Source organism: Macrobrachium rosenbergii, chromosome 54 (genome assembly GCF_040412425.1).
Source record: "Macrobrachium rosenbergii isolate ZJJX-2024 chromosome 54, ASM4041242v1, whole genome shotgun sequence".
NCBI lineage: Eukaryota > Metazoa > Arthropoda > Malacostraca > Decapoda > Palaemonidae > Macrobrachium > Macrobrachium rosenbergii.
Window position 1 is genome coordinate 19,189,863 of NC_089794.1, and position 16,958 is coordinate 19,206,820.

Below are 16,958 nucleotides of genomic sequence, written 5' to 3' on the forward strand. Positions count from 1 at the left end.
GGCAGCACTAACCCCCAAGAAGTATGTGGAAAATGTGGTCAGCACCTCTTATGATTAATGGCATTTTATATCATGACAAGAAATTTGTCATTTCAAGTCATCCATGTGAATCAAAATTTTGTAAGCAATCTGGACATTTACATCCAAGGCAAGTATAAGGAAAATGATTCAGTGAAACCTACTGGAATGGAATGGAATATAAAATTTACACCAAAGGCCAAGTGCTGGGACCTATGAAGTCATTCACTGTAGAAAGGTAAGTTGACAGAAGAAAGGTTTTAAAGGTGTAACAGAAGGTAAACTTCACAGTTGCAGTATGATACAATTGTTAAGAGAGTGGAAAGTAATATGGAAGAAAGAGAATATGAATGTTTAGGTAAACAGAAGGGATGGTGCAAAGAACCTCAAGTAATGCCTACAGTGCACCAAGTGAGGTGTATTGATGGCACTAAGCCCCTATGGTGATTTGAAAGCTGCTGGAATCCTAAATTTTCCAACTTACTTGGCAAAATTCTATTACTTAGGCTTGCTCTAGTCTTCTCATGGCATTCAACAAAAAATCCTTCAAGCTAATTCTGTAGTTAAGAAATATGACTCATTAATCTTGTTAAACTACCTTATGTTAACAGAAACTCAATATTCAGTGAAAACAAAGACCATAAACACCTAACAATCGAATAAGAGTTTCCTACAAGCCACAATGATGCTTCCAAAGGTAAGGTAACCTTCAGAGACGCTTTGCTTCAAGTGATGGACTGCTTTGAAATGAATTGTTTTTCAAAAGTATTTTATTGTGCTTTAGTGAAGGGTGATAGGATACTTCCTTAGAAAAAGTGATCCTCAAAAGCATTTTGTCGTGCTTTCCTGCAAGGTGCTGGCTATTTCTAAAAAAAAAAGTATTCCTCAAAAGTATTTTGTCATCCTTTGCTGCAAGTTGATAGGATGCTTCAAATGAAAAGGTGATCTTTAAGAGTACAGTAATTTGTCACGATTTGATGTCAACTGATATGATACTTAACAAACACACTCCCCAGCAGCACTTTAGTAAGCTGGGCTGGAAGTTGATAAGATGCTTCTGTGGGAATATGACTTAATGGTCTAGACTCAGAAGCAACTATCCTATGAAGAGATGATGAGTTACATTTGCATAATAAAATCACAACAGGATGGAAATAGCACCTAAAAACTTGAAATAACATCTCTTTGTAGGAGCCCACCATAGGGTAATGAATATCCCTTTAGCTTTCTTTAAGGAAGATCTCTGTGAGCTTTTATAAATAAACTTGAGGTAAAACCTGGCTTCGAATAGAAGAAGAGCTTAAAGGTTGGCAATGAAACTTGGACGGTGATAGTCTATGTCTTTTATTTTCTCCGCAACATAGAGCTTGTTACAGAAATATAGCACTAGTTGGCTTATGTGTAAGATATATACACACACACAGCAAATGAAAAGAACGAGACATACAATATTAAGAAAAAATCCTAAACATCTGAATTAAAAACTTCAATAAAGCACATTTCTTTAGGAAATAATCACAGTATGAAAAACACCTACAGAACTGAAAAAATAAATGATCTAGCCCACAATGGCTTGGGTTACTTTTGAAGATGATTGTATCATCTTATTTCATGGTAAGTGTGTTCTACTTTACTTAAGTGATCTGTCTATTTAACTGTGACCTGTATTCAACATGTTAAATTCTATTTTCATATTTTGAAATGTATTAAATGTTAAAAGAACTGTACAGTACTTTACATGTAAAGATGCTCCCCTACTTCTGAAATAGATGTATATAAAAAAGGCTACCCTTCAAATTAATTTATATTGGGTGCAAAAGTAATCAAATGCAAATTTTTTTAAGTGGGTACAAAGCCAAATGTTACTATGTGCTATATTCACCTTTTTAAAAATCTGTAGTAAACTGAATGATTTAGTTCAACATTTTTTGTACCTCTGAAATTTGTTAGGTTTAAAGTTTGAAAGTAGGGTACAGTCAATTCCTGTATGAAAGTACTGTATAATATAAATGTACAAGTATTCCTATGTATTTTAATGTTAATGCAGCCATACCTCAAGATTAATGTAAACGAAGTATTCCAGTACTGTGAATGTCTTGTATCGAGTTCATCACCTCACCCTGGTTTCATCCTCTGCCAATACATGGGCACTGCCCATGTAGGGCAAATATGACTTCGATGGTAGATTTTACAATGAACAGAGTTGGGCTTATCTATTGCCTATATAATATATGTATATATATATATATTTCATATGTATACAGCACATATATAAAACACACATTCCCAGTACAATCTACTGTACAATTATACATGTACTAAATATGCTTGTTTTATAATGCATATGCTTCCTCTCCCTATATACAGCCTTCCTTGACATTCAAGTAAAAAATGTTGAGTGACTTCTAGGACTATCACAATGTCCCCGTTCTCAACAGAGGCATCAACCACACAATGTAAATGTACAATATCTTGTAGAGCACTGGCATGAGGGAATAAGAAAGGAACGAGCAATCTTACATCAATACTGTATCATTTTTGTTGATGGGGGGAGGGGCAGTTTCAGGATGTCAAGCATCAAGCGATGAAGAACTGGCTCTCGAATGTTGTTAAATAAGAAATGAGGACTCCCACCTCGTTAATACCAACATTTTGCGCAATAAACGTCCACACTGATAGCTCCAGGCTACAAAGCAAAAACATATATCTAACATGAAATTACCAAAATGCAATGAGAAAATCTATACACTACTATGTAAAAAATTGCAAGCAAAACTCACAACGAAACAGTAAACTACCATGTTTAAAACAAACTTGGATTTATGAACAAATTTTTAAGCATTTCTGCTTGGGCAAGAATTCCAAAATGCAAAGACTCATGATGCCTTATCTGTCACTTTAACGGTCTATATAGTATTTTTCCTTGTGCACAAGAATAATGTGCGATCAAACTTCTAAAAGTTTATGATAATACTTCAATAAGTCCCAGATGACTCATTTGAATTGCACTTCCACATAAACAGCAAGCTCTGCTACATTTCAAGAGTGAGAAAAGTCGAAATGCCAAAGTTTTCCCATCATTAGGCTGATGGTAAGTGGAAAAAATTTAATTGGTAAGAATTAAAGTATAGGCCAAGAAGAAAGGCACTACCTCTTACATAAAGGCTACCACTTTGACAGTTCCATGACCACCAACGAAGACACCAACTTTCTTGCAAAACCCTTGACAAAACGAACGGCTTTTATGAAGCACCTAGACCCTACGAGACGATATGTGGCCGTTACAATGTCAACAAATTTGTGGCCCTTCTTAACACATAAGCATGCCTTTCATAATTGCAGGAATCAATATATAATACACTTATCACTTATCAGCCATCAAGGCATGAAGGACTTGTAGCAAAAAAAAAAAAAAAAAGTTTCAATATCCAAAGAGAAATGGTTCGAGTCATCCAAAGACGTGGCATGTAACAATAAGCGGGTAGCCTCTATCTGAAAGATACAAAGCAGTTTTTTTTAAATACACATCAAATCATCCCTCCCTATTCAAGTTGAATAAAATGTTCAAAGTCTTAACATCTTCAAAAATATTTGTTCACTCACTTTTCTCATCTGCAACTGTATTTCTTACTTGCAGCCATAGCCATCTGCATGTGATCTTTATTCACTCTGGTTTTCTCTTCTCATATATGTGCACTCTAGTCTGGAAGCCTGCTTGGCAAGTAAATAGCCTTTTGCTTGTTTGTGTGAAGGCATTATCACATTTAAAATCTGTTTGCACTTAACTTACCTTCTAAATCCAAGGCCTATTCAATGGGTCTGTAGATAAGAGTTGTGACACATTTCTTGCGATACCGGTGAGACGTGGACAGAACCATCATTCCATCTCTAATACTAAGAGCGTACATGTGGTTCAACATAACGTGATTTGGTTCTGGGAGAAGGGTGGGCTCACACTGTTAAAATAAAAATCAATATAAATGAATCTAAATATGGAATGGAACCTCACAGTATACACAAAAACTTTCAGTAACGCACAAAACTATTTTTTATACAAAACAATTAATCATACTTGCAGTCCCCTAATGTTCTCAGGTTTAACAGTTTTGTCTATTAGACAGAAGAAGTCTAAACACTGTGTGAGGTATTGGTGCACTCATTATATGATTATTGGGCTGATATGAAAGAAACTATAAAGAACTTACTCTGTTTTATCACACCCTCATTAATCACATAACACTGAACTGTTATTTGGAGGGCAGGCTAAGATGCTGAGAGTTGCAAGAGTGTTTGTATAAGTCTGGAGGATCCAGTGAGAGAAACTGCAGTCTGTGTGACTTAGGAACAAACATTAATAGTTCTCAGAGTTGTAAGATAAATGTACCAAGAAAACCTTGTTGCTTGGAGCAAGATGTTTTTATCAGGTAAGAGTACCAGATAAGAAGTACATTTACTATCAAAATGAGAAGTAAAGGCCAATAACCCAGGCAGTTTATGCCTCATAACAGTTCAATAAATGACATAAAATGATGAATTAGGATGAAGCATAAGACTTTGAAAGTCCAAACTCCTCCCAAACTTGGGAAACATGGACTGCCAATGAGTACCAGTCCTAGTGAATATGTTTATAAAAATCTAGAAATACAAATTTTTACAATATGTAAAAGTAACAACACTAGACTGGCATAACTGGTATTCCAATGTAAACCACAAGAGAATTTGAGACAGTTCACTTCATTATTTGCTTTGGGCTGTGGACTGGAAAAGTTTAAAAATGTCATTCATGAAGTTCCTGCTCTTATGCAGGTAGAACCTGATAGTCCTCACTGAGCAGAGCAAGAGGTCCTCATCATCAGAAGATATGGAGGAGAAGGAAGTGACGGTAAAGGGTAGTGTGGTAAGGGCCTGGCCACAAGTTGTTTAGGTCTTAGCTTCAAAATTAGGGGCAAATATAATCCAATAGATGACCAACCTCCGGTGTGCATAACCTTCCAAACTCATCTCAAAGACAGAAACATCAGCAAAAAGTATCTTCAATGAAAGACCAACCACGGTAGCTTACTGGAGAGGATTGTAACAATTAGAAGGTCTGAGTGACCCCTGGGGAACTTCCTCCTAAAAATATCAGACAGGCATCTTCAACTCCAAAGAACCAACCTCAGGCCACAAGTCCAAAAACATGACAGAAAGGATCTACGGTATATTCCTTGATGGCAGAGATGGACAACTTTCTGTCACCAAATAAAAATACCAAAAATAAAACTGCTAGTTTGGATAAAGTGGAATATATCAGATCAACACTCTCTTCCATACAAAATCATAAATCTGATTTTACTTGATAATCTGATGAGAGGTCAGTAGCTGATCTTCTGCAAGGCCTCATGATGCCTGCAACTTCACCCTATGGAAATCCTGTCTCTCCTGCCTTGCTGGATAACCTTTGCACATGAAGATGACGGATTTTCAGGAAGTTACAAGCCATCCACACAAAAACCTATCTTTTCCAAGTTGTCTAGCCAAAAGATGCAAGGCCTAATGTGTACCAGACAAATTATTGCACCAAACCAAATGATGTGCAGTAAATACTGTATTGCATATTCCATATTTGTAAATGAACTGAGGATGCATGGAAAACATTAGTCTTGTTTCTAATACTTCCCATAATGAGAATTATATGGCTAACTGCTGTTTGAGTCTTATTAAGCATTTGCTCTTTACTTCATTGGTTTAGTGTATTCTTTTTATTTACTGCACTTTTCTGTTAGTGTACGTCAATGTTTAATGTGTTCACGTAATTCAGTAATAAGCTACTTCACACACGTCAATGTCAAAACTATAAATCAAGACAAAAATCAGCCCATGTCACTCACACTGAAGTGATTTAGTTAACACGATTAGTCTCTATTTTTCTTTCATTTATAGTACACTTGCCTTACTTTGGGTGGTATATCTTATTTCTAAGTGTTAATCATAACCATACAAAATGGACAAACACAAGTAAAACTTGGAATTGTAAAGACCATATACTCTAATCCCATAAGAAGAGTTCCTGAAACTAGGCATTTGTTAACCATATTCTTGCATATTTTGAGAATTTCTTGTATTGTCATGGCACGGCTGGATATTCGATAATACGTTCATGTTCTTGAATGCAATCTTCAACTTCAGCCAATAGCACTGGGAGCTGAATGTAATCACACTGTGTGGTTGCTTAACTTATGGAGGCAAGCACAAGTTGTTTCTGATACAAAAGGGTAAAAACTGCTAAACTAAGTACATCTAATTAATAATAACTATAAATATTTGACAACAGGTACTAAATGTGTTAACTTGCTGCCACAGAATGACAAGCGAAACTGTAGGAACCCTATTACTAGCCATCTGAAGTGCTTCATGATACTATAAACAGCACTTACTGATTCCAGAATTTACGAAAGCATAAATGCAAAGGGCTGAACGAATTGATGGTTAATATACGATAAAATGGAAAATGAATGCTGACACGGACTGGAATGCTTATATCTGCTGTAGCAAACACCCTGGGAACAAGTATGGTGCTGTTTTTATAAGTAGATGCTCATGGAAAGCAAAGGAGCTGGCTGATACAGACTTGAGGATTCGCAAGGAAGATACACACAAAAGACTGGTGAACCTGAGAACATTGCAAATAAGGCATATTAATGATCAGTGGGGTTGTGATATAAACAATTTTCTTCCTGGTTATATTTTTACAAGCCTCTTACAACTGCCATTCTTCAAATAGAACTGTTCATGATAGCATCCAGCCACTTTCATATATAATCTAATACTTCTCTCACCCAATGATTCCCTCCCTTTTCATCATATACTCCAGCTTCCTCTACATTTCAGCCTCTGGATTTCACATCTCTTAGTATCCATCATTGAGGCATCCAGCCAAATCCATATCTAATGCTCATCTGGTTGATGGCCCTTCTCCCTTCTTATCACATGTTCAAAGCATGTCAATCTATGGTCCAACATCTGACACAAAATCTCTATGTGCATAATTAATCTTGGAAAAATACTTCACACACAAAGATCACAGCTTTCCAAGTAAATTTGTTTAAATATACAGACCTATAGCCTTTTATACTGAAATATTTTCTTGCACTCTCTGGCCTAGTTGCCGAGGCTTGGTAGCAAGGCAGTTACAAATGAAGACTCACCACTCACCTGGCTATGTACTACAATTTTTTTCTACAGCTATAGGGACAATGGCAGGGATGACTGCAGGTGAGATTAAGTACATAAAAGACAGCAAGCTTATATATCTTGGAAAAATACAATTCACCTTAAAAAAAACTGCAGTTTGTTACAATGAAGTACTCAAACCTTCGAGGAAAGAAAAACTAAAGAGTTCAGTTTGTCTCTCACCCAACATGCAGACTCATGCTACCAAGAACCTTAAGCGTGACACTGATCTGCAATAGGTCCAGACCTCTCCCCCTAGGCAAGATGCCTTTAGTCCAACTGGATCTTGGGGAGCTACACAATGTGCTGAGCAGCCATCAAAGATCCTAACAAGGAACTTCAAGGTGTCGTAGTTATTTGGACCAGGTGCCAGAGGGAGACAGACCACCTTTATTTACTAGAGATGTCTAACAAGGAACTTCAAGGTGTCGTAGTTACCTCGAAGTTCCTTGTACAAGATAATGAATGATCCTCCCCAAGCTTCAGTCACCAAACCAGCCTACAGCAAAGAATAATCCTAAACATAAGATGAAGATTTGAATACTTGTCGGAACAATCAAATATAATATAAAAATACTAACGGAAATTGGAGTATCCTTGTTCAAAATAACTTGCAGAAGATGTGGTGGCAGAACTGGAGGCCCTCGTATTTTCTCCAGCTGCTGGTATTCGGGGATGTCTTGACTATAATCGTCTTTCTTTTCTGTTTGGAAGGAATAAAAATGATTTAAACATATAATAAAAGTTGATCTGCACATGTTTAGGACCATCAATGACTGTCATACCATTAGAAGAAATTTTGAGTTCGTATTACTATACTGTACTATCGTCAATATTCTCAAATTATTTTCTCTCTCCTCTACTCTTGCTGATCTTCATTCTTACTTGGTCACCCAATCTCTTCAACTTTTCTCTACTTAAATTTTGCTTGACTTAGCTAAGAGATTGAATATGTCAAAATAACAAGCCAGCAAGAAAATAATCAAAGCGATTTACAACTTTTCATTGCTGTTATATAAATACTATAAACAGTATTTTAAACAAATTTATATCCAGTTAGATAATCAACATGAACACAACACATACCTTCATCTCTAAGTATTATTCTGCTAGGTTCTATCTTATTCTTATCATTGGGGTCACGCAACAGAGCATTCTCAAACTCCTCAAAATCTTGGTCTTTGATCGTGATGATGTTGTTCTTGGTGCCCATGTTGTTGTCGCAAGAGGCTTCGTCAATGCTCACTTTCCATTCTCCATCAACATAGAATTTGTACTCGTGATGACCCTCAGGTAAATCAACAATGGCTATGAAGTCTTTCTCACTGAAAGTAATAACACAATAAGTGCTTGACTTTCATATTACAAAACAAACTTGGCTCAAAATTAACTGCCAAGATTTTATGTTTACTTAAAAAACTACTGCAAAATCAAATTTCTGTTCCCCCCTGCAGTAACAATAAAAAATCATACTTAGTGCACTCAGCTATACTCGTTAAGCAAAAAGCCCTCTCAAATAAGTGTAGCGTCAAACATACAACAGTGATTCAGCATGAGACATCAACTTCCCATCTTGCCATCCCATAATGGGCAAATGAAAAAAGAAATTTTCCCTGAATCTTTAACACAACAATTGCAAAGATAATGAGTACCTAATCACCATGAAAAATATCATGAAATATTTACCAACCGCAGTACACCTATGTTTGAAGAGAATTTGTTTTACACTGTTGCCAGTGCATGTACTCATGAATAGGCTAACTTCTGTGTGGTTGTATTAATGAAAAGAGGATGCACTGTAGTGGGGAAGACATAGAGGAATAACACAGCTTGTGTATGCACTGAAAATGTTGGAAAAGGTGCTGGAGGAAAGGCAGAGAAGAACTGTTAAAATCAATATTTGTTAATTTGGCTCCAAGGTAGACCAAGAATGAGATGCAGGTAGACCAAGAATGAGATGGTGAGACACAATTAACAGGGACATGCAGGAGAAGAGCGTGAGTGAGGTAATGCTGCATGATCGCAGAAGATGGAGAAGACTAATAATAAACAGCGACCCCATATAAAGATGGGAAAAGCTGAAGATAAAGAAGAAGAAGTTAATTTGGCTCCATGCCAGAGATATGAACAATGGAAGCAATCTTTATAATGAGGGAACTAAAAGAAGAGTACAATGTAAAAAGGAAGAGACCATACCACATGTCTGAGGAATTTAAAAAAATAATAAAATGGGCGGTCCAGAGACTCACTACATTAGTGATGTTCCTCTACCACAACACTATGCTGAGACTGAAGACAGTAGCTGGTGTACTAAAAAAACACAAGATAAATGTTTGCATCCATAGTAGTCCAGTGCATGCCCTTTGCTGTTTAACAGAGCAATGGAAGAAGCTACTAAAGAGTACAGAAAAGAGGGCCACAAAGGGCTGCTATATGCAGATGCACATCTCAACATGATGGTTTACTTTTGTACTAATACCTGTACTTGCAAAACTATTTACAAGACTTACAAAAAACTACCAATGGGACAAAAGTGACAGTTTTTAACATGCACTGAAACATGAATTATTCGTACAGTCCTTTCAGCATTGAATGGAAAAAGCTCAACTGTAACAAACAACTTGAACGGTACAAAATGCATTACAACTCTTTGATAAACACCGTCTAACAAAGAAATGACTTACCTCTTAACCATTGGAATCTGCTGCCATTCGTTGAATGTACCAGCAATGGCTACTTTCTGACCACCTCCAGTCCACTTGATGACAAAAGGGAGCATTTTCTTGTTTCCCTGTGTTATGACTGGCCGAGGCCTAGCCGGCATAGGGTCTTCATTCTCTTTTCCATCTGAACTAGGCTGAAGAGAAGGAGAAGTGACGTAAAAAAAAAAATTGCTTCGTTTTGTGGCTTGTTGCTTCATTAGCTACTTTATTTTCTTAGTTAAGCTGCTATACAGTATACATACATACACACAATTACATTACTGTAATACTAGTATGTGTTGCAACTCTTTACGAGCTGCTGGAATACTAGTATGTGTTGCAACTCTTTACAAGCTGCTGGAATACTAGTATGTGTTGCAACTCTTTACAAGCTGCAATGTTCAGGTATGAAAACTTCTGTGCATTTTTCTATTACTTCATTCAGAAAAAAGTAAAAAATATGATCAATACACAGAATCAACTAAAAACATGAAAACATAAATTTTCCTCTTGGATATTCTGCCAATTTAGTTATTTAATTATATCACTCTAAAATAATAGCAGCTGAATCACTCTGAAACAATAGCAACAAATGTCAACTTTTCAAGTTGTTCTCTGAACAGCTGGAATACCTTTGTGAGTATGTGATGAGTGGATTCATAATCAATGTCCAACTTCATGCAATAAGCCTTGTTATGTGCTTTTGTTATTTCTTTTAAAATTCTACAGTGATGTCACATTGACTGAGGGAATTAGTATGAGTTTTTAGCAGATGACAGAAGACAGAAAAATACAAATAAAATCAAAACTAATGTAATAAAATTTCATTACTTGATGGATATACACTTATTACAGAACAACAATCCTAAAAATGTAAAGTACACTAAGTGACCTGTGCTCGCATTTTAATATTAACTTTATAGTCTGATTAAACTATCTAATACTGTACTGGTTAAACTGTCCAGTAATAATGAAAATAACTCATTTCATTAGCCTGCCTGCATATCTAACACTGCATCTTTATAGGAACACATGACTATAAAATAAGTATGGACACCTTAATTCTAACCTTTAACGGCTTAATAATGACAGGTTCGTGGTCCTCTTCCGAGTGCTGTTGGTGCAACGATTTCTGTCCCTTGGGCTTGTCGAAAGTAAACGCCTGTCCGTCAATTCTTCCTGGGGATGCCAAGTGATAGGGATCACCAGACTTGTGTCGATCCCTACGCTCTCCTGATGAAGTGTGGTTACCCATAATTCAGTGGGACTGGAAAAAAAATTGAAGCATAGAATGGTGGTTTGTCACTCAACAGGTGTGCTAGCTCTAATACCAAGCAAGTAATGGGTTAACAATAAATAAATGTAACACTGTACTTTAATATATGTAGTGCTGACCATTTTCTCACACTACAGTGGGAAGAGCCGTTATCTAAAAAATAATGTTTCAGCATACACAGGATTTATTAAAGTTCACCAAACACAATAAGCCACTGAACAAAGCTTGAAAGCTCTATCAAAACTAGAGTAATAAAACTACGCAAAAATAAATATGGGTTGCTTATATGTGCAGTGGAATCACAACCATGGCAGAAATGCTAATCTGAGGTGTACAATCAAACTTTGACAGAATACTGTATGTGCATGACACAAAATGGAACTACCTTACTGTAAAACTACTGCACATGCAGAATGGGCAGTATGTGGTTCTGCACCCTGTATACTCTGTGTTGAGCATTTCTTCACAACAAAGTTTCGTTTGTAAAATTGTCTTTGTGATATACTTAAAAACTATAACCCAAAGCTTCTCTTTGTGAAACTGTCCTTGTGATATACATAATTAAAAAACACAGATTTTTATTTACAACTAAAGTCAGACATTATACAGTAAATGTTGAATTGACATCCTTCTGATTAGAGAATTTAACCTAACAAACTACTGCAACAGCTAGCACTATCTCTTCGCAAGCTGTTTGTGCATTAATTTCAAGACAAATCAACCAATTCCCCATATAAAACAGAGACTACATTCCTTTAATCCAATGACAAGACCATTTTGAGACTCCAAGCCTCTGCTTAGGTTGAGCAATACATCCACGAAGTGGTGCTCTCTCCCCAACACTTATACTGTATTCCTATCTCTCCCAAACTTAAATCACTTGTTACCAGTCACAAGACGCAGAGTACGGTATCCGACTGTGGCTAATTTGTGATGGGTTTCCAAATATTTAGCAATAATCATAACAAAGGCTATGTAGCCAATGCCTAGAAGCATTGTAACTGTAACTGTACAGCTGATAACAGTTAATTTGCTGGGCTTTTAGAAATATGAATTATTCGATGTGCAGAGAGCTACTTACATAAGTCTAGCTTAGTAAGACAGTCACAATCAGATAGACAGACAGCCTGACTGAGCTTAATGTAGCCCAGGGTCAAGACAAGGCCATGTTCTGTAGCGTTAGTCCAGTTCCTGTATACGTGAAGCCTATGACATATCCTAGGTTAGGGCAGTGTCTACATTTTATAGGTCAGCACTAGCAAAATTAGTGGTGTTTAGCCTAGGCTAATAATGCAGTATCACCTCAACTGATCAGACATTCTGGGCGTCTCGCCTCCTGATAAGTAACACAGACCTATAGTACATCCTATGCTTGAATATTTTCAAGGTATTTTACAGCTAACACCAATTCCATATGGTTCCTAGCATAAACCTACCTGTTCTTTATTTAACACTCAATATTTAAGATTTGCATAAGAACGTATAGCATATGTAGTGGTAGCTTAGTAATAAATCATCATAATGTAACTGTTAAGTCTGATAAGTTGTTGACTGTTAAAGTGATGTGTTACTGCAGGCTAGCCTAGCCTAGTCAAAGCCAACTTTGGTAACAGGCCTAGCCTAGTTGGTTAAGCAATTATGTTAGCCTGGTCTAACCTAGATATTATTTATTGAAGCAAACTTACGGCACTGTAATATGGTAAATATGTGGTATATTAATGTCTCAACAATTGCATAATCACATATTTTTGCGAGTGGTTTTCTCAAGTTATATTAATTTTCTACTTTTGAATTTTAAGTTGTCTGACAATATCTGGAGTTCTTATGGCCTACATTCAACTAACCTACATCCTAGACTAGTTCTATTTTGTGGTCTGAGGAGGTAGTCACTAGGGTAATAGAATATCAAATAAATTTCCTACCAAATCAATGAATGGTGTATTTTTCACTATTTCTCGTGTCTATGTGCCTTCTTTGACCGATATTTCTGTTGCAAACCAGTTACTTAGGTGCTTTCTCTACTTTTATGCAATTATTACTGGAAATGGGATTTTGGGTGCCTATGGAAACAAGTCTGGTCACTCCTGTCAATAATTTCACTGCCAAGTCGGTCTGCAATCTGTCGTCCGATGTTGTTACAGGGAATCAAGTTTGGAATAAATCTGTTTTCAAGACAATTGAATAGTGACATTAAGGGATATTGAATTCCAACAGCAAAGTAATCTACATCCAAATTTTAGAGCAACAAATTGATTTTGCATCATAACCCCTGGTGGATGGTGAGCCGCATAAACTTCTGCCAAACACAATTAACTTAGATATCAGCTGTGGATATTTTAACATATTTACAGCCAACTCCAAAAACAGATTAGGACAACCCAGAATGGAAAGGAAAAAGACTAGCCTACCTTTGTTAACCAGTGATAGGCTATATTCAAGTAGGTCAGGAGTAGTTCAGGGTGTAAGCAATTGGCAACTAGGCTGGGCCAAAAACATTCCAATTCTAGTTTTGGCTATTGTAAAATATGTATTATTTAGGGTAGCCTACTAGATTTCTTATTTACGACTATGAAAAATCACTTCAAACATTAAAAATTTATCTCTCAACGATATTTATCAATATATATATACAGTATATATATATATATATATATATATATATATATATATATATATATATATATATATATATATATATATATATATATATATATATATATATATATATATATATATATATATATATATATATATATATATATATATATCCTTTTAATTTTTCCAAGTTCTCTAGAGATATGAGGTGTGACAGGGCTAAAGAGCTTCTGACTGGATTTTATTGTAATTACAGCTTTAGTTATTTTCCCCACATCAATCAGACATAGCACCCTATGAAACCAGGATAAGAGGAATCTGAGGAAGCCTACATCCAGTACTTTATATTTTGATTACTGTAACGGTGATTACACCACTCACAGTAGTCTACATAGGTTAATAGTTCGTTTATTTAGGGCTGTCAAGGTGATGTGATGTTTAAGTTAGGTTACATTAGGTTGCATTCCAGTATAAAAAATTTACAGTGCTCCAGAAAAACACCACATGAGTGACAGAGGCACCATTGCAAAGGCAAGACCCTTACCTAAAACCTGAACCTGGTCGGGGTACAGACCGGTGAGGATGGGACACAGTGCCCTACATTAAAACAGGCTCAGTAAAGGATGTCAACCGGTGCTACTTTGGCGTGTTATCTACATGTCACGAATCTACTTTGGTATGATATCTACACAGGTTCGTTATCTACATGCCATGCAACTACTTTGGTTTGAGATCTAGATTAAGAAATAGCTTGTTGTGTCGTTTGTTAAATTCATAATTGGGTAACAAGCTATATTGCCTCCTAATTTCCCAACTGCTATCTAATTGGGTAACAAGCCTAATTTCTATGTTGTATCATTTCTTAAAAGATAAAAAATAGGGCAGTCATTTACATTTCTTAAATTTTGCTGGCTTATACATTCGCTTAAAAATTTTATTCTGTAACTTAGTCTGTAGCAAAGCCCTTAAGATGCTCGCAAAGGAATTCTACAATGACACCAGTGACGAATTTAAGACTTTGGCTTTTTTAAGAAGACATGGGCTTTTAGATGAAGAACAAAGAAACCGTGGATGTCAAACTTTTCGCTCCGTTCGCAGAGGCAATGTATTTTTTCACTTCACAGATTTGAATAACAAATTTTTGAGATTATGTTTTATTTTATAGAAGACCTCTCTTACCATCAGGTGCGTGCTGTATACCGATAAATTTTTTTTCTAAAGTGTTAATAAATTTTAACCATGTCTCTTTGATATTTTTTATATTATTATTTTTATTTTATTCTGAATTAAAGAATTAAAAAAATACATTTTGGTTATTTTGACCTTGTATATAACTAGCTAAATTAGAATTTGTCTTGTAGATAACACGCCAAAGTAGAATTCCGATGTTGTAGATATTTTGAACGTGTAGATAACACACCAAAGTAGCACCTGTCAACCATCCCTGTATTTGACTCGATTTTGTACACATCACCCAAAACTCTGGTTTCCCGAGATAATTTCTCAATGAGGTCCTCCTTTATCGTTAGGCAAAGATAATTTCTCAATGTGGTCCTCCTTTATCGTTAGGCAAAGATAATTTCTTAATGTGGTCCTCCTTTATCGTTAGGCAAAGATAATTTCTTAATGTGGTCCTCCTTTATCGTTAGGCAAAGATAATTTCTTAATGTGGTCCTCCTTTATCGTTAGGCAAAGATAATTTCTTAATGTGGTCCTCCTTTATCGTTAGGCAAAGAATATCTCTAAAAGTGCTAAGGGTAGTTTGCAGAACGACGGGAATACCCCGTACGGAAGCTTAGTACATTGTCTCCATTTAGTGTTATTTGGGGAGGCCAATGGGAGGTAGTGGCCCTCTGGCCAGGTCAGGGCACGGCGCCCTAGATGAGGTTAGGAAAGTAAGGTCTGGTTAGGTTAGGACACGGCAGTCTAGGAGAGGTTGGGTTTGCTTTCGTCTACAGAACCTGTTCCCATCATTCTACAATTGCCCCCTAGGCTAGGCTAATTCTCAATGGGGTAAAACTGAAGACTACTACCGCAGCCTGGTTCCTGCCAGTCACCGTCCGGAATACGTAAGACTTTTCATGTTTTTTTTATATTTGTCTTTTGTTTATGCTTATAATAGTGACCATCTCATGTTTCCAAGTTCATCCCCAAGGGCCTGGTTCTAAACACGGCGCCCGTTTTGCACGTAAACTGGTAGTTACCGAGCCAGCAGGGAGCAGTAGCAGTCTTCAGTGTTGCCATCTAATGGAGTTCAAGGTCACGCTTGAAGGAAATAACAGCCTAGTTTAAGCTTCAAAATACAGTCTTAACCACTTAATTAATCCAGCCTGGCCCTTAAATGCAGCAGATCCCTTAAGGTAGGCCAGCCTGCCTAGGTTAGGCTAAGTAACTAGCCTAGTCTAGACAGCCTCCCAACCTTACCAACCCTTTGTCCAGCCTAACCCAAATCTGGGTTACTCTAAATGCAAGGGTGAAATACCCCTCTAATTAACTGCGAATGCGTCCATTATGACCTCCATCTTCCCTAGCTATAAATTTCACAACAGAAATAATCACAACATCGTAAGTACAACTCACCAATGCGCAAACAACCACCTCCTCGTCTCTTCTACAACACTTCCTGAATATTAATGAGGCTTATTAAGTTACTCACCGTACTTATATGCCACTAGCTGCAGTCTCCCTCCCTTCTTCACAGTAAAAACTGGTGTCTTATCCTCTCATTTGGGGAGTTTTTTTTCCAGTTTTTGTTGTTTTTTTCTTGTTTTTGCCTTTGTTGTTTTTTTTTTTTTTTACCCGAATGTCAGTCGGGTTCAGGAACACTTTACCGTCATAACAATATGACTTATTTATTCAGAGAAAACGGAGTTGTTTGTGTTTCTGGGTATAACTGGATCATTCAATTGTGTATGTATGTATGTATGTATGTATGTATGTATGTATGTATGTATGTATGTATGTATGTATGTATGTATGTATTTGGTCCTGTTGTTTTATGCTGTTTGATGATGCAAACGCTTAGCAATTATTGCCGGACGACATACAGATCTCCATATGTATATACGAATGAATTATCGTATGTATGTATGTATGTATGTATGTATGTATGTATGTATGTATGTATGTATGTATGTATGTATGTATGTAAGCAT

General features: G+C 36.4%; 1 protein-coding gene across 2 annotated transcripts; it reads right to left on the minus strand.

Annotated features, from left to right (window-relative positions):
• Positions 1-1,346: 1,346 nt before the first annotated feature.
• LOC136834823 (5'-AMP-activated protein kinase subunit beta-1-like) lies at positions 1,347-16,657 on the minus strand. 2 transcript variants are annotated; one of them, XM_067097581.1, is made up of 7 exons: positions 16,460-16,657; positions 11,002-11,199; positions 9,915-10,087; positions 8,317-8,555; positions 7,812-7,933; positions 3,809-3,974; positions 1,347-3,510 (listed from the first exon to the last, which is right to left on the minus strand). In XM_067097581.1, the coding sequence occupies exons 2-6, from the start codon at positions 11,185-11,187 to the stop codon at positions 3,825-3,827; spliced, it is 870 nt and encodes a 289-aa protein (XP_066953682.1). In that variant the 5' UTR covers positions 11,188-11,199; positions 16,460-16,657; the 3' UTR covers positions 1,347-3,510; positions 3,809-3,824. The 2 variants fall into 2 exon arrangements, with proteins under 2 accessions (XP_066953682.1, XP_066953683.1); XM_067097582.1 differs by having other exon boundaries at positions 16,384-16,520.
• Positions 16,658-16,958: the final 301 nt, after the last annotated feature.